We start from the raw sequence: 27,053 nt of genomic DNA, 5'->3' as shown, positions 1-27,053 counted from the left end.
TTCCTAGAATAAAGTGAATGGTAGATATCTAGGTATATAAAGGGATTGGGGGGTGTCAGACAAGAGTTGCAGAGTATGGAGAATTTGTTAAATTAGAAAAGCAGAATTTTCAAAGGCTCAAAAGTCCACCTCACCTTTAAAACCTCTGAATAGATTTTCTGTTGTGTATGTGCGTGTGTGTGCGTGTGCGTGTATGTGTCTGCATGTGTGTGTGCATGTGCGTGTGTGTGTGCGTGCGTGTGTGTGTGTTTTCTTTGTTCATCCCAAAGTGTCCCAAACCACCAAAAAGTATAACGTGTCCTTAAAGTTTCTCAAAATATGTGTGATGCTTGGTAAAGTTCAAGAAAAGTGCAATTGAAGGTTTTGTCTGTGGGTGACTTCACAGGACATTTTAATTGACACAGACATGAAACCTGGGATATACATGCCTGCCCTTCATTAAGAAATTCACCAGGAAACCTCAGGATGTATGTTTAAACAGAAATATTCCAACTGCCCTAGTTGCTTCTGGTGGGTGCCTTGGGGAAGGTATAACAATTCCATTTGGAAATTGTAACAATGTGTATACATTCATTTAAAATCAAAACTTCCTACCACAACTGCCAAACTTTCCAGGCTGTGAGCAGAGGAGAAACTTTAATTTGGTTATAGGGGCGGGGACTTCCCTTCTACCCTTTGCACATTTGATGAGATGTAAAATGTTAAAAGAATTATCTTTCCGGCCAGGCACGGTGACTCACGCCTGTAATCCCAGCACTTTGGGAGGCCGAGGCGGGCGGATCACGAGGTCAAGAGATCGAGACCATCCTGGTCAACAAGGTGGAAACACCGTCTCTACTAAAAAATACAAAAATTACCTGGGCATGGTGGTGCCCGCCTGTAGTCCCAGTGACTCGGGAGGCTGAAGCAGGAGAATTGCCTGAACCCAGGAGGCGGGGCGGAGGTTGTGGTGAGCCGAGATTGTGCCATTGCACTCCAGCCTGGGTAACAAGAGCAAAACTCCGTCTCAAAAAAAAAAAAAGAGTTATCTTTCCAAAATGTAAACACCGCCTTCCCTTTACTTCAATGTACGATTTTCTTTTGCTCCTGATTTTTATTTTCTTAGTGGCATCTTACTGGTCTTTCCTTTTCACCGTATTTTTGGATATTGTATGTTTCATTTTACATTGCCCTGTTAAACTACAGACACTCCTGAAGTTATGTTTACCTATGGACTGCAAGTCAACCTAGTTGGTGTGTTGATCTAACATGCAAATTGCGCTGCTGTTCTGCTGAAACTAGTAGTTGGTTTCTTGCCATTATTTGCTTATTTTAACTTAAAACTCACAGTAATCCTTCCCACCTCATCTAGTTTGTTTTAATTGATCTAGCAAATGCTGCTTGTTTGAATTTAAATGGAGGATCCACTGAAGCTCTCCCCACCCTTTGACAGTCAATAAGGTGTCCAACAGTACTTCTTTTAAATTCAAATAATTCTTTGAATGAACTATGAAATACTTCAGAGGGAAAGGAAATATTGATTCTGAGATGGGGAATGAAGGAACAAGGAGATATTCATTACTATTGCCGATAATTCCTTGCAATGAAGGAAGAAATCAGATGTTGGATATTTTTGGTTGCGGTTGCTGTATGGTGAGATGTGGACAATAGAAACATCTTCCTTGTGGATTTAAGTTCTAAATCTACTACATCTCTGAAGCTGTCACTTTACTTGTTCGGCTGACTCTCTGTGGAAGTGAATCTAGAATCATACTTTGATTAGAAGCTGGGAATGTTGCTACCGAAGAGGAAATGTGGCATTAGTATATCAATGGCATGAATTATGCCACTTGGGCAAGTCATTTATAGAAAGTTGCCGTTCTCTTGAACATACATTTTTGTTCCCTTTTGTCCCTCTTTACTTGCACAAACCACAGGTGTACAACCTGTTGACCTGAGTCCAACGTAATGGCCATTTTCAATGATTGCAGGGTTTTGTTGTATAGCCCCAGTACTAGGCATCTGAAACGCAACTGTATACAGCATCTCTACAGAGAGAACCAGCCGGATGGCTTGGGAAGCTGGTAGTGCAAGTGCCCCACCTCCCTTTTGCTCCCCACCCCCCAGATGATCTGGCATCTCCATTCCAAGCTTTCATTGTCTCTCTCCCCCTCCCCTCTTCCTGCCCTTATTTTTAACAGCAGGAACGAATTTCATATACACCTCCAGAGAGTCCAGTGCCGAGTTACGCTTCCTCAACGCCACTTCATGTTCCAGTGCCTCGAGCGCTCAGGATGGAGGAAGACTCGATCCGCCTGCCTGCGCACCTGCGTGAGTGTCCGTGACCTGAGAGGGGCAGATGATTGATGGCATGGGGCAGCGGCAGGGGGTGTGGGGGGCAGGCACTGGGCTCCAGGACAGAGAGGGGCAAGCTCTGAGGTCGTTTTCACAGGACTTCGCCATGCTGCTTTGGAATCTTTCACACCCCCCACCCGCAGTTGTCTTTGAAAAGTTTTAGGTTCCTGTTCCTTATTCTCAGTGTGTTAATTTCTTCCCCATGACATGTTAAAAAACAAAAACAAAAACACCTGGAAACATGCAGTATACAGCAGAGCCAACTAAATCTCCTAGTAGACAAGATGTTTTTGTGTGTGTGCAGAGTTTATCTCTATTCCCAAATTCACGCTTACTCAACTTTAATATTTTCTTTGGTCTTAAATTTTGCTCAGTTTGTGAGTCAGACTCACTGCTGCTTTGTTTTTAAACTGTGTGCTCTTCCTTTCTTTCCAGGGCCCTCCTTCCCCTCCCTGTCTGTGCTGGCTACTTTTTCCCTTCTTTTTCTAGGCCTGCCTAGGTCCTCTCTCTTACCCTCTCTCGACGTCTCCTCCAGTCTCTCTTGCTTCTCTTGTGTTTGCTTTGCCTCAGCAGCTGCAGTCCATGGTGCTTCCACCTTTCTTTCCCAGATCATCTCTACCCCTTGGCCCACCATGGCCCCATCTCATTCCTCAGCTGCACTTGGCAGAGAGGTTGGGGACGTACACACCTGTGCTGCTGATACTGGTCTCCAAGGCCGTTGACATCTGCTGGGTCCTTTTTGTCTGCCTTTCTCTTACTGCCACCCAGCTCAGGTGATAAAATGGGACTGGAGCAGCTGGAGAGTCTGAATCACCTGATTCCCACCCTCTTCACAGTGTCCAAGAAAATCCCAGCTTCTCTGCCTTGAATGTTACCTTGAGGGCACAAGACTAGGCTATAGAGGACTCTTGGGATCACCTTGGCCCTTTCAATGACTTAAATGGTGGCCCAGTCTTGCTCACCATCTCTCTCTGGCATGGTGATGCTCCCAGGTTCCTTTCCTCCCGTTCCACCCTCCCCAGAAGGTTGCTTTCTGAATGCAGAGGGCAATAGGAGACAGAGGATACAAGTTCTTCCTTTCTCTCGCTGGTAATTCAGGGAATGAGATGACTGTGATTCTGAGGTTCCTGGGGGAACGCTGCTTGCTTATGCCTTCTGCCTCCCCAGTGTAGATGGTTGCTGGGATGTTTGCAAGGAGTTGGGGGCATGGGAATCCTTTCCCTCCAGCTTGCTGCTTCAATCAGTTTTTACAAAGTTGCTGCCTACTGTGGTCAAGACATTTCCGCTTCACTTGGGCAGGGAGGTAAAGGACACAGCGCTATTCTGCTATCTTTTCCTCCACTTTTAAGGAGGTTGGAACTGTAAAGGTGCCGGGGTCATGGCTGGGAACATCAGTGTCCTTCGGAAACTGGAATGTTATGGCACCATGGGAGCAGACACAACTGGAAAAGAAACAGCAGCCAGGTGATAGCGAATTTTCCTTCGGAAGTCATCTTGTGACCCATAGATTCACTTCAGAAGTACTTGCCTTGGGGTGGAACATGCTCATGCCACCCACGCAGAACGCTTCTGCTGCTAGTTCATTCATTTATTCATCCCACAAAGAGTTATTGATTGCCTCTGCTGTGCCCAGCATTCTTCTGTGTCCTGGGGGTGCAGAAATGAACAAAGCAGAAAAAACTCCCCTGCTCTGTGGAACTGCAATTCTAGCACAGAGGAGCAGGCTGAGATTTCTTTTGTAACTTTTTATTCCTATATTTTGCAACATCCCCCGAGGAGGCCCTGCTCCTGGTTTACTTCTGGATGCCTTGACTTATGGAAGCTCCTTAACTATCTTCCACCAGATGTTATCATGAGGAAACAAACAAACAGGCCAAACTGGAGGTCAGGAGAGCTTACCTTTCAGCTAGTTCTGCTGTTCTACCCAGTAGGACATTTGGATATTGCTCAGTTGAAGGCATTTTTAGCTGCTTATTTTAAAGAGATACTCACCACAATGGTATGCCTCGAAGTGGCTTCTTTTCACCATTTTCCATTGATTACCAGATGAGTAATTTAACGCAGTTCTCCTGGTGTAAAATACTGTGTGTGGACAAGAAAATGTTTAATAGCCTTCCTAACTTTAAAATACTATGATTCTCATCGGAGGCATCTTTCTCCTTACTTTGAATTGCTTCTTCCGTACTAACACTTGAATTTCCCCTTGAGTAGACAGTTCACCTGTTGAGCTGCATCTGTGCTGCTTACCAGCATTTTAGTAGCTCCTTCGGTGTGCCTAGCACACAACCGTAAGAGCTAATATTTATCATGGGATTACCCTGTGCCAGGTACTGGGTGAAGTCCTTTACAGGAATTCTTTTAATTCATTCTCACAATACCTATAAGGCAGGTCTTCATTTATCTTCATGTCACACATAAGGGCTTAGACAATTTAAGTAATTTTTCAAGGTCAGTCACAGAACCAGGAAGAGAGAGAGAGTCAAGACTCAAACTCAGTTCTGGCTGACTCCAGAGCCTAGGATCTCATGTCCACTATACCACCATAAAGTATGTGTTGAGTGAATATTTTTTGGATGGATGGATGAATTCAGCATTGACACTTAGCCAGCGTTCACTGATACGGTCGTAGTGCTGGTTTATGGCTGGAATCTGTTCTAATTGCGGTTCTGTCTGCTCTCTCTGCTGTTGAAAGGCTTTCATGTCACCCTTCGAAGAATGGATAGATTCCCCACGTAGACAACTATCAAATATAGAACTGTAGCATATTCCTGGAAACCTTGCCATTTCATCAGTAGATTATGGATTCGGGTTACGGGAATGATTTTGCCTGAATCCCTACCCTGTGGCAGTCTAACTGACTTGACACACTTCTCCTTAGTAATCTGCATGAGACCCGTTGTGACACCACTGGGTCTGACATCTGTATTGAATCCTCTGGAAGTGGAGGTTCCCAGGCTCCTGCTGTTTGCCCTCAGCTGGGGCTTTCCGAGTGAGGCTGAGCTTCCGTCCTCCTGCTCCTGTTCTAGGATTCTGCTCCTTGTCATCCTGTTTGAGAGGAGCATATAACCCCTATGATGACTGAAGCTGTGCCACACACTTGAAGATGCATCCCAGCCGAGTTTCCAAAGCTAAAAGAAAATAAATATTCTAACCAGGGAATTGGGTTATTAATCTGGGATTCCAGACAATTCCCAGTGGAATGCTCGTGGAAAGTACGGGGAAGAATCTCAAAACCAAGACAGCAGCGGGACATTTATGGTATTGCTAAGTTGAAGGCATTTTTAGCTGCTTATTTTAAAGAGATACTCACCAGACTGGTATGTCTCGAAGTGACTTCTTTTCAGTTTTCCATTGATTACCAGATAAATCCTCTCTCTTAATTCTTTCTTTCTCTTTTTTCATTCTTAATTCAACATATATCATTGTGGGTGGGGGTTGAGGGGAGCAGAGATCTTAATATTTAAGATTCTCATACAGAGAGTTTCTCACCATTTTATTCTGCAAACACAGAGCTAGACCCAAACTGAAGATACAGCATAACAAATTAGCAAGCTACTGAGAAGTAGAGAGCGATGCCTTTTGCTTTTATTTGCCAGTGATAAAAGCAAAGTGATAAATGGAGTAAAGTGTTAAGTGCTGATTAGTGAGGACTTGAAAAAGTACTGGGAAAGCAGCCTGGGCTGAGGGCAGGAGGAGAGCGGGGAAAGAAGGCAGGCCCATGCCATCCTGCTCTGCCTCACTGCCCAGATTAGCAGGACAGTGCCCTTCAACAGCAGAACTCCCCTGCTCATCGGGAGAGCAAACACAAGTATGTTTGTTGAGAGGATAGAAAGGGCATCATTTTCTCTTCTTCCCCTTATTCTGTAAAGGGTGCTGAATGTTTTTTGAAGCTTGAGTGTGGAAGAGCCAAAGTACAACAATTATAGCAGACAGGTGGAACAAAAAGTTTCATTCTTTCAAGGAACATAAGCCTCGCATCGTAGCTTGAAGACACTTGAAAGACTGAGGATCCCCAAGGGTGCCCAGGAAGGATCACTCCTGACTCTAAGCAGAGAAGGGCTGTTGCTGGGAGCAAAGGATACCTTTGCCCAGTTCCCACCAGGAGACTTGTAGTCTCTCGAGGGAGGGACGTTTTCTGATTTGTCTACCCAAAGGCCACCCTTTTTCTAAACTCGTGGGGGAGAGGCTGCTGAAGGGGGCAGTTAAAGCACCTCACGAGGTGCTGCCAGCCTGCTGATTGGCAGAGACTCTTACAAAACACTGGGCCTCAGACAGTGATGAGCAGGCCCATCCTTACGATAACAGTGTTAGTATCGTTCAGATTGATGCGGCAGAATTTAAATAATGAAATGTCTTTGTTTTAAATTTCTTTTAAACATGCTCATCTCACATTTCGTTGACATCGTGTCATTTGCCCGCAGACCTTGCATTTTGCAGTGTCCATTTGGCCTTCTGCAATCCCTGTGAATGATATTTAAAAATCGGAACCCAGGACTCATTCGTCATATTTAATAGGGTTAGGGTTTATGATGTTGCGGGTTAATAAATAGCCATAATAGCCGCTCGGCGTTTTCTGGAGTCAGAACACCAGAAATAGTCCCTTGGCTCTCTTTCCTTTCCTTGTGAATCTTTCAGAATTCTTACATTACTACTCCGGCTTGTGTGTGTTTAATAATTTAATTTAATGCCTTCCTTTAGAAACGGTACCTCGCTGCTCAACCCACTCGGCTGTTGTGCCTTTCAGCAGAGTAACTGAGTTTAAGACAGCCACGTGACAGGCACAGCTATATTAGAACCAGCATAGTGAGAAGGGCTGCGCTGCCTCTCTTGTCTAATTGGGTAGGAGCAACAATTTTATATACTTTCACATTATGTTTGTTCCCAAAAAAAAGAGGCAAAACTGGGAGCTGAACACGATCATCGTTATTATTTTATATTTTTATACATAACAAGATGCGCTCAGACTTCTTGTCTCAATTGTGCAGCGGTCTTGAGGTAGGTGCTGTTAATTCTGTTTGATGAGCTGACCGTGGCTCCGATAGGTCAGCTGGATTGTCCAGGTTCGCACAGCATGTGAAGGGCCGAATGTGATCGCTACTTCTTGAAACCATCTTTCAGCTTTTTTAGGAGAAAACATAATGACGGAGTTTCATGGACTTGAAAGTAGGGGCACTGCTGACTGCTGAAGTCCAGGTACAGGGACGGGGACAGATGTGCTTCCAGTGATGCCACATGATCACGCAGTTGTGCTGAATCCGCAGCAGAGGGGCTTCTCCCTCTCAATAGCATGAGGTAGAGGCATCAGGATAACAGCCTGTCCCTATGGATAGTATATTCTGTTTTTTTTTTTTTTTTTTACCAGTCCTGCTGCCTCCCCCTCTTTGCACTCTCGTGAGCTCAGGTTAAAGTTGAATTTCTCCCTGCAACTAGAATGCCAGGGCTGGCCCTGTAGGCCCTGATGGGCTAGCTCTGAGAGGGCTCAATCCAGTGTTCGATTCCCCAGCATTTTGTGAGGGGTGCCCTTCTAGGAACAGGGTCCCACTGCTTTTTGAAGTCTCCAAATAAAAAACCATGGTCATAGAAAGGACTCTGGTCTGGATAGATGTGAATGGACTTTAATTTCAGGGTTGGCTCTTTGTATTAGAGAGATGAATTAACCTCTCTAAGACTCAAGTTTCTATTGACGCCTACTAATGAGGGCTTTCTTAGAAGTATCAGAGCTCATTTCTGTATAACGCCTGCAGCAGCCAGGTAGCTCACCAGAGTTCCATTTCCGTTTCCGGCTATGGCGGATAGCCTGTGAGGAGATGGCTTCCCCATGCCGGACCAAAGGGAAACATGCATGTCCTTGTCCATCTGTTTCATTCAAGAAAGGACCTAGAGGGCCGGGCGCGGTGGCTCACGCCTGTAATCCCAGCACTTTGGGAGGCCGAGGCTGGTGGATCACGAGGTCAAGAGATCGAGACCATCCTGGTCAACATGGTGAAACCCCGTCTCTACTCAAAATACAAAAAACTAGCTGGGCATGGTGGCACGTGCCTGTAATCCCAGCTACTCGGGAGGCTGAGGCAGGAGAATTGCCTGAACCCAGGAGGTGGAAGTTGCGGTGAGCCGAGATCGCACCATTGCACTCCAGCCTGGGTAACAAGAGCGAAACTCCGTCTCAAAAAAAAAAAAAAAGAAAGGACCTAGAGTTCTTCTCTCTGTGTGGTATTGAAATTTTCCTAAGTTGCGATGGAAATAAGCTTTACTTTCAGACGGTCCCCTGTGATTTCTAGGGACTCAGTTTTGCTCTAGGGCACTCCATCCCAGGACCTTTTCTTACCCACACCTCCCTCCCTCCCTCTGGAACTTTCTTCACCGTCTTGCCTGAATCTGCACATCTCCTTCTTTAGCCTTCCCCGCTCTTCTGATACCTATCAAGTCCTCCCCTGTCCTTTGCTATCACATCAGCGTTCCAAAAATGGCCTCTCCTCACAGCTGCCCGTGACGTGCAGTGATATCACCAGCAGAGTTGAGATGAGGACAAGGAGAAGAGACTTAATTCTCTGTCAGTGTCTTACAAAGCAGTAATGACTTCTAACAAAGCTGACCAGCCACTGGCATTTTATACCCGTTCCCCCTTGAGCCTTCTTTTGGGTGCCTTTACTTTTTACGTTCAAATGCCTGAAGGCTTTCTACTTTCCCCTCAGCACATGTGGCTGTACGAGGGCCCTGGTGAGCTGCTTCAAACAGCTTGAAGAGCAAAAACAGCCCACAGCAGAACAGCCAGGATGCTTTGGAAGGGAAATTTCCTTTTTGGGTTTGCTGTCTGAAAGAATTTCCGATGCAAGCAAACGTTAATTCCTAGCTCCATGCTTCCTGATAAGGAAGCAGCTTCAATAAATGCAGCTATTTATAGATGTCTTTTTTTTTTTTTTTTAAGAAAAAAATATATAACCAGAGGTTTCCTGACCTTTTTTTTTCACTTCATTTCATGCAGTGAGCTCTGTGTACATTTAAGGCAGTTCCTCCAGCATCAGCTCTGCCAAAGTGGCCCTGGTTTTGCTGTGGGGGATGAGGAGGGGAGGGCAGGGGAGGATAAGGACGGCATGGCACCCCATTAGAGTCACAAGCTGTCCCTTTCCTCAGAGTTCTGAAGCAATGTTTGGAAACTGTTGGCAATGGGTTGTCCCTGCCTGATACTCTGCATTATTTATTTGAGTCCAGAGATGCCCAGTTGTATTTTAGACTCAACACTGAAAGGCTGTAGCAGACTGAGAGAGAGCTCTGAAAAAATAAAAGACGATGAGAACCAGCCCGTTTTATGGGACTTGAACAACAACAGGAAATCAGAAACTTCATTTCCATTTCTTAATTCTCCTGTCTATTGCCTCCTCTTGGATTTCGCCAACCCTCAATACCACTGTGGTCTTTCTCTTGTCATGATGGGGTTCTGAAGCTTGAGCAGTTCCTGCCCGTGAGCTCCACCGCCACCCTTACATATTCTACCTAATGCTTTGTGGCAGATATGATAAAGGTTTAGTGCGATGTTGGCTTGAACTGTGCTTTTCTAAGTTACTTCTCACCTCTTCTTCATTATCAGAAAGCACTGGTTAAGCTGAGTATATACAAATACAGTCGTTTCCATTCTCAAATAACTGACATTTTCTCCCATTTTGCTTCATGCCTGAGTTAGATCACAAATCAGCAACTGAGACTTTTGGTGTTTCTGGGAGGATGACCCTGACAGCTTCATCAGAGGTAAATGTTAGCAGGAACCTCTAGATGTTGCTGCTTTTGCACTGTTTACAATGGCAAAGACCTGGAACCAACCCAAATGCCCATTGATGATAGACTGGACAGGGAAAATGTGGCACATATACACTATGGAATATTATGCAGCAATCAAAAATGATGAATTCGTGTCCTTTGTAGAGACATGGATGAACCTGGAGAACATCATTCTCAGCCAACTGACACAAGAACAGAAAATGAAATACTGCATGTTCTCACTCATTGAACAATGAGAACACATGGACACAGGGAGGGGAGCACTACACACTGGGAGTTGGGAGAAATAGGGGAGGGACAGCGGCGGGGGGAGTTGGGGAGAGATAGCATGGGGAGAAATGCCAGATATAGGTGAAGGGGAGGAAGGTAGCAAATCACACTGCCACGTGTGTACCTATGCAGCCATCTTGCATGTTCTTCACAGGTACCCCAAAACCTAAAATGCAATTAAAAAAAAAAAGATGTTGCTGCTTTTGCTGTTGCCATGGGTGGATTCTGAGTCTCAGTTGCCTGAACCATGTGTGAGTGTTTTGTGGTTCATTTTGTCATCTCTTCTAAGGAGGGGTAGAGCAGGACTGGAGACATTAAACTGGTTCTGGCTCTGGGCACGTGCCGAAGTAAATTCCCAAGTATAATTAGTCACGCTGCCCCGATATTTAATGCTTCCATCTTAGGTGGGTGGATGAAACCCCATTCTTTCAAAATTGGTCTCCATTTCTGCTTCCGGCAGATCGTGAATACTAGTAGCTCTCATGGATGCTAGTACTAATAGGGCTGCAAGATTCCAGTAGTAGAAATGCAGATTGGAGGTACACATATGGATAAAGAGCTGTAGGTGGGGGGTGGGTGACGATTGGATGCCGAGAAGGAAAAGTTTATGGCACAGGGCTGTGCAGGGGATACCTTTTACGAGGTCAGCTGAAGCTGAATTCTCTGTTTTTGGGGTGGAGTGCTAACTAAAGTGGTTCACCGAGGATGCTGAAGGTTTGTGAGGAAAGATATAACAATTCTTTTCTAAAATCACCTAAAACAAGGTTTCGGGTGTTCAATAGCACCATCTGAAGAACAATTACAGGGGTAGCCGGCAAGTTATGGAGTTCTGCTTTAGACGCATCATTATTAGGGTTTTATTACCCATTTGTGTTTTCCAGAAGGAGCTCATCTTTGCAAATGAGCTTTTAATTTTTTGGTCATTGTACCCTCCCTGCTGACTCACAGGAGCCTGTGCTTCTCCTTATGAGCCACTCTGAGGTCAACTACATTTGAAATCATAAAGCCACTCTAGAGAATCTCTATGGCAGTGTTGTATGGAGTAAGAAATAATGATCACTACTATTATATATATGTGTGTGTGTCTATCTATATACATGCTTCATATATATTATTCTGAATAATCACAAACACTACACAGTAGCTCTTATACGTGAGGCTCATAAGTGGTAAACCACTTGCCCGAGGTCACACACAAAGTGGGGGAGACTCCATTTGAATCCACATCTAATTCCAAAACCCAGACTTTTTTTTCCCACTTCATTCTATTCATCTTTAAAGATATGAGGAACAAAATTGTTTCATTTTATCCATTGGTTAGAATATCCAAGCCAGCAAGCTCATTTTTTTTAGCATAATGTAAATTACTGACAAGAGGGCCCGGAGGGATAAAATCAGAGCTATAAACCAAATTTTTTTTGAACTTGAAGCAAGATAAATTTCTATATCCAATTCTGTATGCACACTGTTATCTGCCAAGTATTCTCAGGTATGTGTATAAATTCTGGAGTGTTCGAAACAAAATTAAATGCAGTAAAAAGAGGTTCCTTGTCTATGATTTTCCATCTTTTTTAAAGAGATGATCTACCTGACAGATGGTTATTAAATGGTAGGAAACATGCTGTGGTTGAATGAAGATAGTATGACTAATTTACACCTTAAAACACTGAACTTCCTGATAATTGGTGTTAAGGCAACATGCTTCAGAAAAATTGCCTGACGTTCGGTGCCTTAGTTTACCCACATGGCATATGTGCTAGAACATTCCACAACAGGGTAAGAGGGCAGAGAACGTGCTGCTGTGGGGGTCAGTTCCCTGAGCTCTGGTTCTACGTGGCTGTTTACTTGGGTCATCTCCTAGCAGTCCCTTCCATCTCCCAGGACTGTGGTTTCCACATCTGCAAAGTGAAGTATCCTGAGCGTATGATTCCTCAGTTCTCTCCAACTCAGGTGTCGTGTTGTTCTCTAATTCCAGAAGAGAAATCCAAGGGGTATCAGCAGTGGAGCCTTATCTGTAAATGCCAAATATCATGATCATTCACTTGATTCCCAGGGCCCAGCATCCAGTTTTAGTGCAGATGGTGGTACTTTCACGACACAGGAAATTGTCCTCCATTTTAGCTGTGATTGTCTTGTGAGGAAGGAAATATGGAAATCCAACACCCAGCTCTGTTCAGCATTTCCCTGTGGTTCCTGTGATTGAGATCGGGTTCATGCTTTTGTGAGATGAGAACTGGTGCCAGCTCCTAGGCTTTGCAGGGCTTCTAAAGACTGTCCCCACCACTCTCTTGCCTTATGCTGGTTCCCGGGACCTTCCAGCCAAATCGCAAGCCAGCTCCCCCTTCTCATAGCCCCCTTTCTGGCCTGAGAATTCTCAGCGGCTTGGCCCTTTGCACCATGCACCACCCACAGGTGTGGCTTCTGATAACTGTCTACGTGACCCCAACTGTGTGATTAGTGGGAATCCCTTCCGCAGCTAAAGGCATGTATGCCTTTCCTGTAAGCTGTAAAAAATTTCAGTCGGCATTTTTCTCGCTCTGGAGACGGTATCCATTGGGTTTTAGGCTTTACAGAGCCGGCTGATCTGCGTGGATAGGCCATACTATTCTCCCTTAGCCGGCTCCATAACACATGCACAATTAATACTGCATTAATTAATTATGGGAGAAAAAAAGCACAGTTGGCAAGGGAATGAAGGCTTTCAGCTTCTAATGTGAAGGCTTTGATGCTGAGCTTGAAAGTACATTTCCATCCGCCTCAGCCAGCAGAGAGAATCTGTGACACTTATACCATCCCCTGGGCATGAAAACTCACACCCAAGGAAACTATTTCTAAATAGAGGCCCTCAACTAGTTGCTGGAATTATCTACTCATTGCCATGGGCTGTGAAAAGGGGGTGTAAGATTAGGGAGAAAAGACTCGCCCAAAGCAGCAGTGATTCGTGACCGAAGCTGATGAGGGGTTTCATGTTGTCTCTGTAAGTAGCTCTTAAGTCACCAACTTCAGGAACTCTTTGTAGAGAAACAAATATGAGTAAGTGATTTGGTGCCAGCCCTTGTGAGGACATGAAATGACTCTCCTTCCTCCTCCTCCTTGTATGCCTTGCTTCAGGAAGGATCCCTACAGTGGCACAGGTGCCCAAACCTGTTATTGGGATGGGTTTGAAGGTTCATCTCTCTCGGGCATGGTTTCCCACTAGATGGGAGCAAAGTGGAGAAAATCCTTCCTTTTTCATTCCAGTTCCTTCATGCCATTGTTCTTGAACCACTCTGCTCCCACACTGACTCCTTTCACTTCTCCTACGGGGTGGTAGTGAAGCCACCTCGCAAAGTCTCCTCTCTGGACAGACACAGTTCTCATTCCCCTAGTTACAACTCTGTCAAGCATTTTTTGTGGGGCTTCTGCCTTCCTTAAAATTTGGCCATGATTCAAATATTCACCCAGATATCTGAGGTTTTATTAAAGGTCTTTTGGGAACACAAAAGTAGAAATTCCCTGAGAGAGATTTTCCTCACTTGAGACTCATGGGTTATAAACAAAATTATACTTTAATGCCCCGACCCAGTGCCGAGAGGAGCTTCAGAGACCCGCAGAAACCTAAAAATGGAAAACTTGGTTTTTATCAAATCTATGTTGGATGTTATGAAAGAAAGTAAGTTTTTCTTGTGATTTTTAGAGAAAGATTTTACTTAGATGAATCCAAGTGTGTGTGCATGCACGTGTTTTCATTGGGATCATCTTGCAGCTATTATTCCAGATATCTGCTTCACAAAGCTTGTGATTATTCCTTCTGCTGTGATGATTCCCACCACCCCGGTGATCGGGGGAAAGAACCTGAAATACAGCTGGGGATTGTAGCACTGGGACCGTGCAGACGCTGTGTAGCTGGCTCTCTCACGTCTGCTGCTTCTTTGTTTGCTTAAAGGAGTATTGAGAATGAGAAAGTGGCTGCCTTCTAAACCTTCCTTGTTCGGATAGCATGACTCTGGACCGAAGACAGAGGGCTGATAGTTGCCTGTGAACAGGGTGAATGTTATACTTAAGCCGGGAATGTGGTCACCCAGTTATAATGATTTAGAGTGCTTTGAACATAGATATCTCCCACGATGAATGACCAGGGTGCCTGAAATTCCATTGTTGAGACATTCCTTTTGGATCAGGCATTATTTCCACATTGCTCCACTTTTAAAAGTAAATCATTATGGCAGCAGATAGTTATGGATAGAGATAATTAATACCTCAAGTCCCTAATATCCTAATGAAAATTAGCTTATCAGATCTCTTGAATCTTTTAAAGTGGAAGGACCACGGCCAGCATGGAGGGGATAGGACTGGAAATAAACACTATAATTTTGCTCAGGGCTGGCCTTCTCCGTGGTGAGGACAGACGTGAGATTAGATGGAAAATCCAGGCCTCCTGATTTAGACAAAACATTGTGAACCTGAAGCTCTGAGGCCAAGATGAGCGTCTCCTACTTGCTGTGCGTGGCCGTCGTCTCGAGACGTTGCCAGCATCAGTCTTGGCCAAACAAGGTCAGGTCTCCTCTGGCACACTGGCGGTTCGAGGATATGCAAGTCATCTGCCTGTCTTTGATAGGAGTAATGAATTTGGGAGGATAAATCTGAATTCTTAAGCCTTTCAACCATTCTCACTAAATGTCTTTACTTGTGGGATGATCCCATGTTTGAGCATAATGCCCAGACCTTACAGGTGTATACAGGGCATGGTAATCCAAGTCTTGAGTTGAGGTAAGTGGTCAGGAAAATATTGATCCTTGGGGAACCTGAAGGAGCTACCAGAGCCTGGTGGCCTATGTGTGTGTGACATGGAGGAGGTGTGTGCAGAGTTTGGGGAAAAGACCCTGTGTAGCTCTCCATGTGGAATAATAACTCCATTTATTGAGTGCTTCTGGTAGGCATTTTTCATGTGTATTATATCATTTGACCCTCTAGGCCGTCCTGTGAACTGGGTTTTATCATCTCCATCTTACTGATGAAAAGTCAAAGGGGCAGAGGAACTTGGCTAGAGTCACAGAGCTGGTAGATGGGAGACAGGGCCATTCAGTCTATACTTTTCCTCCCAATAGATGCCAAAGCCCTATTCCCTAATCTCTTCTCTTTAAGAACATGAAAAGTAATGTTGGGTTCCCCTCTGAGACCTAACTGCGGTTAAACCTTCACGAGTTTTAGAAAAACGGAATAACTCACTAAAATAAAAATGTAACACTACCCCACAGAAAAATATCTACCACAACCCAAAACCTCAAGGTTTATATATTCAGATGTTACCAAGCTTACAGCTCTCACTAGTTCCTCGCTCTGTTTCCCGGTAACTACTGTCCCTTTCTGAGCCCTGGCACGCAAATCGTGTAATAAGATCAGATCCCATCCTCCTGCCATTCCAGTGCAGACTAATTGCAGAGTGAAAATCCAGGGCTGTCTTCGATCCTCATCTGTCTACGTCTGCCGTGGTCCCGACCACTTGATATGCGGTCTCAAGTTCAATAGCATTCCTTCTTTTTGTGCTTTAGGTTCCTGGGTTGTTTTCTTTTCACAACTTTTCTTTTTTTAATGAATTGATTTGAGATGGAAAATTAAAAACTTAACTGTGAGTCTGGCAGTTTCCTGCTAATGCCTCTTTGCTAAGAACTTTCATAAAATACTGTATCTTTTCCATTCAGTACAGCTGCTGTGGGCTCTTACCACTTAGCCATTCACAATATGTCTGAGAGATTAATTTTTATAAGGCTGTGGTTTGAGATATCTCCCCCCTCCTTGTTTTAGTTAAAATCCTCACTGGGACAGCATGTGTGGGAAAAAACCCACCACCCTGGATAAGAGGCACTTTGGTAATGCACGTGCTGTCGGAACTATCATTTGTCCTTTTGTTTTCTTGTGTCCTCTTGGTTTGAAATGCTGCAGCTTCTCTGCCAGAAGTCTCGAGTTTGTGTATGAGATTTGACGGGGAGACCAGAGGAGGTGCCTTGTGCTGAGACTGTCCTGGGATAGCTGTGGTGTGTGCGTGTGCGCGTGTGCGTGCGTGCACGCGTGCACGTGTGTGTGTGTGCGTGTGCATGTGATGCAGGTATGCTTATCTCTTCATAAAAGCCACAGGTACTGGTTGCCTCTCGCAGAGGTAAAACTCTTGGCAGCTCACAGGAGGTAATAAGAGCACAGAGAATGAAGAAGAGGGAGGAAGGGGTGGCCCAGGGTCAGTTTCAGTGGGGTCCCCACTTGCTGGGTGAAAGCCGAACTGTTTATCCACACATCCCAGCAGCAGCAGAAAACCAGGGGTGTTTTCAGGACTCAGCTGCCAAAGTTTCTTGAAGCAGCTCCGCTCAAAGGCATATGCTGGGCTCACTTCTGAGGGAAATTTCCTTTTTGGGGAAGTTGAAGCAAAGGAATTTCCTGTGTGGGCAGACAGAGCTTCCTGACTTGAAGGCTTCTTGGAAGGGAAACAGTTTCATAATGAAATGACAAATTAAAGACATACCAGCCGGGTTCACTTCAAAACAGCTATTGAGAGTGCAGGCAAAGCCCTATTATACTCCCTCACAGAACAAAAATAAATCCCATCCTGACAGGTTTCTGTATGCCGGATTATATCCGTCCCCCCACACCTTCTTCACAGCCTTCTTCATGCTCCCTTCCTCCCACCCCCGCCATTAGCTGCCACCAGCTCCATCTTGAACAGCTCTCCAGAGCAGCCGCAGCCAGGCCCGGAGCTTGTGTCTTGCTGCCTTGCTTTGTGGCTTTGCCCATCCCTGACCTGCACGGAAGCCTTCTAGGTTATGTGACAGCCCCATGCTACCGAGACACAGCGATACCCTCTTTCCTTCCCCCTTTGACATAAAGCAGTGATCGAAGACATCTTCAGTAATGGGGTGGGGGCGGGCAGTCGGGGGAGAATGCAGCCATTTCCTCAGGCCAGCCTTTAAAATCTTGAAGGCAGTAAATGTAAGTGCTGTTCCGGTCTTGGGAGCTGTGTCTGAAGTCTTTGCTTTGTTGAAGGGAGTAGGGCTCGGTGCTGGGCAGACGGTGCTCTGATACCTGATCATGTCATGTTCTGCACGCCTGTCAGCCTGCACGTTGTGCCTTGTTTTGATTCTGAAATGGACATCGTGATGCCTCCGGAACTAAATTTCTTTAATGGAACAGCCTAGGGGAAAGAAGGATGGCAGTCTTCATTTGGGTCAGTATCTGAGAATAGTCATTATTAATTGGGCTTAAGTCAGTGAAATACAAAAGACACAGGCTTTGGAATCAGCTGTCTAAATTAAAGGGCGAGCTCTAGCAATACACAACCAGCAGTGTAACCTTGAACAGGTCACTGGACCTCCCAGCCTCAGTTTCCTTATCTCTAAAATGGGCACGGTGATACCTTTTTCACCGTGTTGTGAGGAAATTAGATTAGGATTTCAAAGACACTTTGTGAATTCCTCTAAAGCCTTCATACTTCTTAAACCACTATTGGGATCTTTGGGGACTAAAATACAATATTAGTCTAAGACAGCAGAATTGTAGGATTTGTAGATCAATTTGGCATGTATCTATTAGAAGTCTTCTGTGTGTGCAGCGTGGCCGGGCTCTGTGGGGGAAGACAGACAAGTGCAAAGTTTTGGGCGGCCACATGGTACAGCAGTAGGGAGGTTGTACTTGGGGACTGAGGCCTCCCAGGGTTCAATCCTGGCTGTCTCTCACTTACCCATGGCTTGGTGTAAACAATTTAACCTTGATGAGCCTCAGTTGCTCTTCTGTAAAATTGGGAGAAATTTTAGAGTAAATCTGACTCTGTGACTTCAATAAACTCTGTCCAACTCTAACGTTCTGTAATCAATTGTAAGAGGCTTTTGCCTTTAGCAGCTGCTTATAGGATTTATTCTAAAAAGTAGGGAAGAAATATTCATTGTATAACAGCTTGTCTGATGAAGAAGCTTGCGTGAAAAAGCTAGACTTTTTTTTGTAAGTATATCTGATGTAAACAGGAAAACTTGGTGCTTGCCAGACATGCATCTATATAGCAACTTGTTTTGGGGGGGTCTCTGAGTGAATGCTGACGTGAAATGACTAGGATCACGGGTTGAACGTGAGTTTGCTCAAGAGAACCCGTCTTGGGGCTTTGGTTTACTTCCTCCCAGCTGCTTCAGGGGACACTCAGGATGCTTCCAAATGGCTGCTCATTTAAGCCATTCGTGTTGTGGTTCTCCTTGTCCAAATTGGTTTCCACAATAGAGTCCCGGTGTTGACTGGTTCTGCCGATTTGATTTATTTTTATTTTTATTTTTTGTGCTTCTATGTAGTCTTAGGGCTGCTGCAACTTTCTTCCCCTATCTTTCCGTTTCTTTAGAAAAGAACTATTAGAAGACTGTTTGAGGCAAAATTGCTAAGTACCCATTTTGATGAGAGAAAACCAAGGTACCAGAGAACTTAGATACCAGGTGGAAAGCAGTCACAGTTTATTGGGTGTGCAGTGTGTTTTAATACATTGCCTCATTAATTTTATTCTCCCAACAAGCCTTGCAGGTAGCTGATAGTATCTTTGCTTTACACATACAGAAACTAGGGCTTAGAGATGGGAAGTAATTGGGTCAAGGCCACAGAACTGGCTGGTAGCAGAGCCGGAATTTGAACTCCTGTCTGCCTGCTCCGGAACCTGTGTTCTTTAGCGCCTCAGCGCACCCTTCTGTCTTCTGACTGCTGTTAAATTGACCTCATGCTTAGAACTGAAGTCAAACTCATACCAGGGCCGCAAAACGAAACAAAACTAACCTCATAGTCCGCATACTCTTGAAATGTCAGAAAAGCCTGCCACTTTCCACTGTGGAAAATAATACACCCGGGTGGTAAGCTGAGCAAACATCACCCTTGCCCTTGCCTCTGAAAGAGCCTGTTCTGGTTCATCCTGGGGCCAGCTTGGCCGGGAAGCCAACTGGCCAGCTCTGTCCACACTTTGCATATTAGGACAGAAATCTGCTGATCACGTTCCAGCTGCATAAAGAAAGTGGCCAGCACCTGATTGCCTCCTTCTTCTTGTGAAATTCCTTGGAAATATCATTTGTGGCTGCCTGGGCTTGTTCTGAAGAAAATTCAAATCTCGTTCTGTTTAACAAGGATTGATTGAAGAACCACTATGCTCAGTGCTAGGAATGCAAAGATAAGCAAGGAAGGAACTCAGAATAAGAATGAAAAAAAGTTGGGTAATCATTATCAGAACCAGTATTTATTGAAAACCAACTGTGCCCGATAGAGTGGTAATTACAGGAGGTAAATACCTAAAACTTACATGACTCTTCACAGAATATACATTTGTTCCTGATTCTGTGTTAGATTTTATTAGCTTCCCTCTGTACACATAAGCTTTTAGTGTATGTCCTATTGCTGAAGTACAGAGTTTTATTGTTTTTCACTTATTTGGGCATAGATAGCTCCAGAATTAACTTATCTTCCTCATTCTCATTGTTAATCTCATTTTTCTTCCCTGGAGAATATGGACTTTCAAAACTATTTTTCAATCAAGGCCAAAAATATTTTTTAAAATTCACTTCTCCGTAAAACACAGATAACATCCAGGAGAAAACCTAAGAATAAAAGAAATGATTTTGATGGCACCTAATTATAAAAGACTCACAGCACTAAGTTATTCTTTGGCATATGTAGCAAAATACTATGTAGGTGTCATTTTGAGTTCATAGTAAGGGGAGAAATGGTGTCGTTTCTCCTGCAGAGAAATTTAATCTCTCACTTTCATCTTTCATTGGTCTATAGCAAACAGTGGGGTCTTTTAAAAAGTTATTTTCCTGGTCCTGGCACAGTGGCTCACGCCAGTAGTCCCAGCACTTTGGAAGGCCAAGGCAGGTGGATCACGAGGTCAGGAGATTGAGACCATCCTGGCTAACATGGTGAAACCCCGTCTCTACTAAAAATACAAAAAAATTAGCCAGATGTGGTGGCACATGGCTGTAGTCCCAGCTACTTGGAGGCTGAGGCAGGAGACTCACTTGAACCTGGGAGCTGGAGGTTGCAGTGAACCAAGATCATGCCACTGCACTCCAGCCTGGGTGACGACAGAGCGAGACTCCATCTCAAAAAATAATAATAACAATTCTTTTCCCTCATATTCCTTATTTGAGCTTAAGGTAGAAAAAAGGAAAGTATTCTTGAAATGCTGTGACCAGATCTACACTGTAGCATGCTCCTTCACTCCTCCAGTGAGGAAGTGCAGGGAGGTGGAAGAGATTGAGGGGTTGATTATTTTTTTTTGTTTGGAAGTGAGAAGGGAGGGTAGTGGTGGTTTGGAATAAGTGCTGTCTTCAAAACGGGTGTGCACCCTCCGGTAGCCCTTCGACTCCTCAGGTGTGTCTCTTACCTGTATCCTTGGGCAGGTGGAAAGGGAGAACAACGGTCATGGGCCAAATAGGCTCTCACCGGGGCAAGATGACTGACAGGTGGATGGAATTCAACATCCTTTCCTTTCAATTTAAAAAAAAGTTGCTAATGAGTAAGTTTAAGTTATATCATCTTTTAAATAGCCCCTGCTCTTCAGACACAGGTGCTGGTATTTGGGGAAATGCAGGGAAAATAGCTCTGGGGAAAAGGAACAAACCTCCTTGGCCTTGAGCTCCCCAGTGGACCATCAGGCCTTGCCTTGCACATGGTGGGGAGGGGGGTGACAGTGCCTTCTCATGTGCCTGACAGTTTCCCTGCACCCCAAGACCCCGTGTGACTGAGGCAGTGGCCCAGGTTTCAGGAGGGGCATTCAGAGGAAGGAAGTTCCCCCTCCTTCACTTACCTCATGCTTACTGGATGCTCAGTTGCCTGTACCCATGTTAAAGGCAGCCAGAGAGCTTTCCATCCCCATGCGATCCAGGTCCATCCTGAAGCCTGGGGGTTCTGAACTTAAAGGCAGCCAGAGAGCTTTTCATCCCCATGCGATCCAGGTCCATCCTGAAGCCTGGGGGTTCTGAACTTAAAGGCAAGCCAGAGAGCTTTCCATCCCCATGCAATCCAGGTCCATCCTGAAGCCTGGGGGTTCTGAACATAAATATGGTGGTTCCAGTCCTCCTTCTGTGACTCTTGGAATTCCTGACAGAGAGGGTCATATCTAGCCACTGTCAACCAGATACTAGACTTGTTTTGTTAGGCCCTTCCTCCTTCCCTTCCGCTGCTTGTCTTCCAATAACCTTAGGATTTAAAGGAAATTAAAATAAACCTTCTTCCAGAAAGGTGTCAGGGACCCATGCACAAATGTAGCCTTTCTGATGCTTGAGAAAGAATGCCTTTTTGACTTATGTAAATAAAGAATAATTGGGACCACAGCGTGTGCCTGTGGTCCCAATTATTCAGGAGGCTGAAGCGGGAGGATTGCTTGAGCCCATGAGTTCAAGGCTGCAGTGAGCCATGATTGTGCCACTGCATTCCAGCCTGAACAACAGAGCAAGACCTCATCTCTTAAAAGAAAATGAATATACAGTGGCTCTGTGGCACCCTCATGGTTGGGTCAATGGACTTGCATGAGACCCACTGTGATTTTGATATGCTTTAACTTGTGACCAAAATCTAATATATTCATGTCTCCCATTAGAGACTGTGACAGCATTGCCATTGACCTGCCACATATAGGAACTCCAGTGTCTGAAAACACAGCAGGACTTTGTAGGGATTAACACTGAACAGTGCTTTCACATTTTACAGCTCACTGTGATGAGTGAGATACTGTGTGAATTATATCTGCATTGCAGATATCAATAAGAGGTAGGGTAGGCAGTGATTCCAGTGGTGTCCCGCTCCACATTGTAATTTTGTTTCTTTGGTCAACTAATATAAGAACTGAGCCTGTAACTCTAAGCTAGGGAGCCACTGCTGTGTGTCAACTTCGTTGCTTTAAAATCTTAAGACACCTTTTCAGTATCTCCCACTTTGTGTTAGTAGTCATACTTTTAATGATATTTCAAAGTCAAACTCTAAATACTTTGGAGCTAAATCTCAGTAGAGATAGACTTTACACTGGTGGGAGTGGGGGTAGAGAAACCCTTCTGGGAGTCAGAATGAGATACTTGTGTGTCTGGACTGGTGGCAGGTTTATATGTTACCAGAGTGATCTCCATGGTTACGGATCAACATGGCGCCAGTGACAGCTCTACACTAAGAGCTTCAGGTTCCCATGAGAAAGTGGAGTCTCACAGCAAATATAGAGGAAGAAATCAAGAAATATGGATCCACACTCCTCTTCCCTGTAAAGTTCTGGCCATGAAGTTTCAGTTTGTATAACTAACACCATGTCCTATTTAACCACTTGGGTCCCTCTGAGTAAACCGAGACTCTTAGGAGAATGCAGTATTCTCTCAAATTTCAACTAAATTCACACAAGGTTTAATCAGACTTGCATAGCAAAGAACTGTTCCGCAATAAAGCAAGAACGTAACTTGGAGCCAGGCTGCTTGGCCCCCAGATCCAGCTCTGACACTGTGACATGAGGAAATCACCTCGCAGGTTCTTATTTTCCAGTTCTCAAATCCCCACCAGTGCTGGTGGTCAATCATCCAATTACATTGAAAGCCCTTAGTATGACACATTAGCAGTAAGAAAGGTAGATGACTGAAAATGATACAGAGTGCCTTTTCCTACACCATCAGAGGTATCATAATGTTGTGATCGTGTGTATGAAAACTTTCAAACACCGAAAACGCAGAAGGTGTGATTCATCTTTGTTAAAGATTAATCTCTGAGTGCAATAACCAACATCTGGAGGCTAGGCAGCCAACAGAGGGGTTAATTTTTCTGGAGCCTTGATCACAAAAGGTTATTAGTTTGCAGAAAGACTCAGAGATCACTATTCATCTTAAACCACAAGAGAATGTTCATGAATTCTGAAGAACAGTGATATAATTTGGTAATTTCATGAAACTCTTCTCCGGGGAACCTTATGACTCAACAATCAAAGGTGTCAGAATAGTAAAGATGGTTTTCAGTGATCAGGTCTGTGCCCATGCCTGGCCTTGGTTATACTCTGAAGTGAGATTCTTTGTTTGATTGATGGGGTGATGGTTTCTCTTGTGTACATTTAAAGAGAACCAGTTTCCCCACCCCAAAATTTCTTTTCTGAGGTGTTTAATCCTTGGGGTGTGGAGGCGTTAAACCACAGTGAGTCAAGAAGTAACTGATTGCATATTTCCTCTAAAAGTCAGCTATGGAATTGATATTGACTAAAACAGACTAGCAGTTCTCTTCCACCACCAAGTCAGAGCGTCTCTTACCACTCTGCATGATTAAAAGAACAACTAAGAAGGGTAGTGCTCCATTTAAACTTCCCTTGTATTCTCTCTGGTCTATCTTTAATCAGTAAAATTCTAAAATTTTTATTTTAGAATCATGATGTTGGAAGATCTTGAGATTGCTCATACCATAAAGCTGCTTCTAAGATTGGTCTTGGGAAGGTCCAAGATCAGATGTGAAATATGAAAAATCTTGATCTTATTTCCTTGTCAACTTTTTGTCTTGTTTACTTTGTTGGTGTAAAAGAAGGTTTTTTTTTTTTAATTCAGCAAGAGCTCAAAGAGTCATATATATGATTTTTTTTTTCATTAAAAATCTTTCTGCTCAAGTCTTAGCTACACTGAGACTGAGTGGAAAATGCAAAAGCTCTTGACGTGATGTCGGAATGAATGAGATGGAGAGGTTGAATTTGAGAGCATGGTTTCCTTATTGTGAAACTCTAGTTTCAGAACATTAGCACTGTCTAATTTAAATGTAAATATACATTATTTTATTGTAATCTGCTAGTTTAAATTGTTTATTCTGCTTATGAGGAAGAAATCCTTGAAAGCTATGAACCCCTTTGAAGGAGACTATCCAATGGCTCAGTCCAAGGTGTTTGAAGCATTTTTCTCATGGCCTGGCTGGAAAGCCTTTCAGAAATAAGCAGGATTCTAGTAGGAAAATGAAGGCAGTTGAGGAAAGCAGTGCACATATCTGTAAGAAGACTACTTGGTATCTTTGAAAACATAAACCAAAAAAAACCCGACTCTACCCCAGGTCTGGGAAGGCAGTCTTCCCAAGCTAAGGTTCTCCTGGAAGTCCCTTTCACAGGGCTGGCATTGCAAATGCCACTGTGGAGGTGCTACACAATGTGGTGGGCCTGAATGTTGGGGAAATGCAATGCCAGCTGCTGCCATGCTAGCTGGCATCTGCCCTCCTCCGTCTCCTGGGTGCTGCCACAGAGAAGAGAGAGTGAAGAGGGCAGAGACTGGCTGTTGCCATCAGACAACTAAGGGTGGACCTGGAGCCCAGCCGGCTGAGGATTTGAGAGACTGTTGGGAGCGGGACCCAACCACAGGGCCCATGGAAGAGGAAGTTGGCAGATCTCAGAAAGGGGAGGAAAAGGAGAGGTGTTTATTTATTCATCTTGTTTTTGCTTTTAAGGGAAGGGGAGAGTTAAATGAGAAAGGAGAGTGAGTTGGGAAGGTTCTGAGCGGTTTCAGATCCATGGCTGAGTGATGTTCTTCCTAGTCAGCAAACTCTCTGGATTGCATTTTGGCCTGACAAGGGCCCCACCGCCTAGGGAACTACACAGAGATCCTGTGTGTTAACCACCTGAGAGAGTCTGCAGTTAGAATACTGGGGGCTTGTGCAGAGAAGAAATCAGAAAGTCAAAGTGTGGATGTAGGTGAGACACTGTGGACTCTGCCTTCGTATCGTCAAAGTGTCCTGCGCACCTCCCTGTCTGAGGTCGTGTAGGGATGTGGCATGACAAGCGTAAGCTGCATCTCAGTGTCTGTGTTCCAAAACTTTGTTGGCACCTGAAGCACCTTTCCCTCCTCCCAAGAGGAATAAACAAATGTAAATAAATGGTGCCCAGGTTTTCACTTGGCTCACAAAAGATTGTATAAAACTCATAATCTGTCTGACATACACTACCGGTAGACCTGTCTTAGCTGACCACGTTTTCTAACACAGTCAAGCTGGTAAAATACATGCCTACACACCAGCCAGGGTGCTGAAGGCCACGTCCTAACTGCTCTTTGAAGGAACTTGGAGAAAATGAACAACCAGCAACTTGTTGACTGGTCTCTGAATGACAGAGGGTGCTGCTTTAGATGACCCCCAGGAATTCTGAGTTTACGCAGCAGAGGACCGCGGCCCTGGGGTGGGGCAGGACAAGGGGATCTGACCTCCCTCTTGCTATGTGTGTCTCTAATCAGGAACTCTCTGTATAAAAACATGATCTCTGCAGACTTGGGTGTGGCCAGACGCCCTCTGTGTGCTGTTTTTGTAATTCTCTCTGTCTGGTTTCAGCCTTGGAAGAAGCCTTGAACCAATGATCAGTTTGCTTTCTGCAGTCAGAACTGTGGTTTGAGGATTTCACTGTTAGTGATTGGGAGTAAAGGAAAAAGTCGCGCTATTGAAGGGTAAAGCTGAGGTCCCTAGGACTGTGGCCTCAGGAAGATGACTGCATGGTGGCAGCAGAACTGATGACAGAGACCAGGGAAGCTGGTATTGTACTGCAGCCTCCCTCACACAGGTTCCAGTCCTGGAAGTGGACTGTGGTAAAAAACTTAACCATTCACAACAAACATTTACCAGTCTTATTTAATGACAGGCCCTGTGATGAGCGCTGGAGTTAAACCATGAATCAAATACAGACACTGCTGTCTTTATTATTCATTAAAATGTCTTTAGGTAAGTTTGTATTCACATCCTCAGCAAATATTAACTGAGCACCTGTGATGTGCCACGTAGCTGCTAGGCACTGTGAATACCGTGGTAGACAGGAATAGATGTTTTTCCTTGTTGATTTGTGGAATTTACAGTCTAGAGGGGAGACCCCACCTACCCCACCAGGTGTGTGCAGAAGGCACCATCACTGCTCACACTCAGTCCACATTTATAAGTTTTCCTGTTGGGTGAGCTGCTGAAGGGCCAAGGGACCGTGATAAACCATGCAAGTATTGCATCCAAGAAGTGGTTCTGAGCAGTCACTGGGACAGCGAGGGTGCCTTGCACTGAGCACTATGTGATTATTATTTTCCACACACATCAGTACATTACTGATTGCTTCATTGTGCTGGTCTGTTTTTGTTTCATGTGGCTCTTTGGGTCTATCTAAGCTGGTATTTTCAGTCTGACCAGCATTTCCAAAGTTCTAGAGACCTGTTTTTTCCACTTTCCACCATGTCTGCCACAGTGCCAGGGATCATGCCTGCTAATTGTGCTTGATGGTGATGTCCAAAGGGGTGATTATTACCAGCCCTGGATTTCTAAGAGTCACCAGCAGTGGCATTTCAAGATTTAGCCTGGGAGCTCATGGTTATGTGGAAAGAGGAGCTCAAGACTAAGCCCAGGGAGGTTATAGGGTGATAGAATTGATCCCAGGGAGGTTATAGGGTGATAGAATCGATCTCAGGGAGGTTATAGGGTGATAGAATCGATCCCAGGGAGGTTATAGGGTGATAGAATGATCCCAGGGAGGTTATAGGGTGATAGAATCGATCCCAGGGAGGTTATAGGGTGATAGAATCGATCTCAGGGAGGTTATAGGGTGATAGAATCGATCCCAGGGAGGTTATAGGGTGATAGAATGATCCCAGGGAGGTTATAGGGTGACAGAATCGATCCCAGGGAGGTTATAGGGTGACAGAATCGATCCCAGGGAGGTTATAGGGTGACAGAATCGATCCCAG

At 44.7% G+C, this 27,053-nt stretch overlaps 1 protein-coding gene across 7 annotated transcripts in view; it reads left to right on the top strand.

Annotated features, from left to right (window-relative positions):
- Positions 1 to 27,053, top strand: part of ETV6 (ETS variant transcription factor 6) — a 257,591-nt gene that overhangs the window by 106,225 nt on the left and 124,313 nt on the right. For 5 of the 7 annotated variants that reach the window (XM_002752140.6, XM_017975823.4, XM_078338299.1 and 2 more), the window contains one exon: positions 2,181 to 2,310. The exons of 1 other annotated variant lie outside the window; for it this stretch is intronic. In XM_002752140.6, coding sequence (XP_002752186.1) covers positions 2,181 to 2,310 — 130 coding nt within the window. The remainder of the gene's footprint in view (positions 1 to 2,180; positions 2,311 to 27,053) is intronic. One more of the 7 variants, XM_009003317.5, reaches the window with a different exon arrangement.

The sequence above is a fragment of the Callithrix jacchus genome, chromosome 9, assembly GCF_049354715.1.
Source record: "Callithrix jacchus isolate 240 chromosome 9, calJac240_pri, whole genome shotgun sequence".
NCBI lineage: Eukaryota > Metazoa > Chordata > Mammalia > Primates > Cebidae > Callithrix > Callithrix jacchus.
The sequence above is the reverse complement of the archived record's forward strand: the minus strand, read 5'-3'. Positions and strand labels throughout refer to the sequence as shown.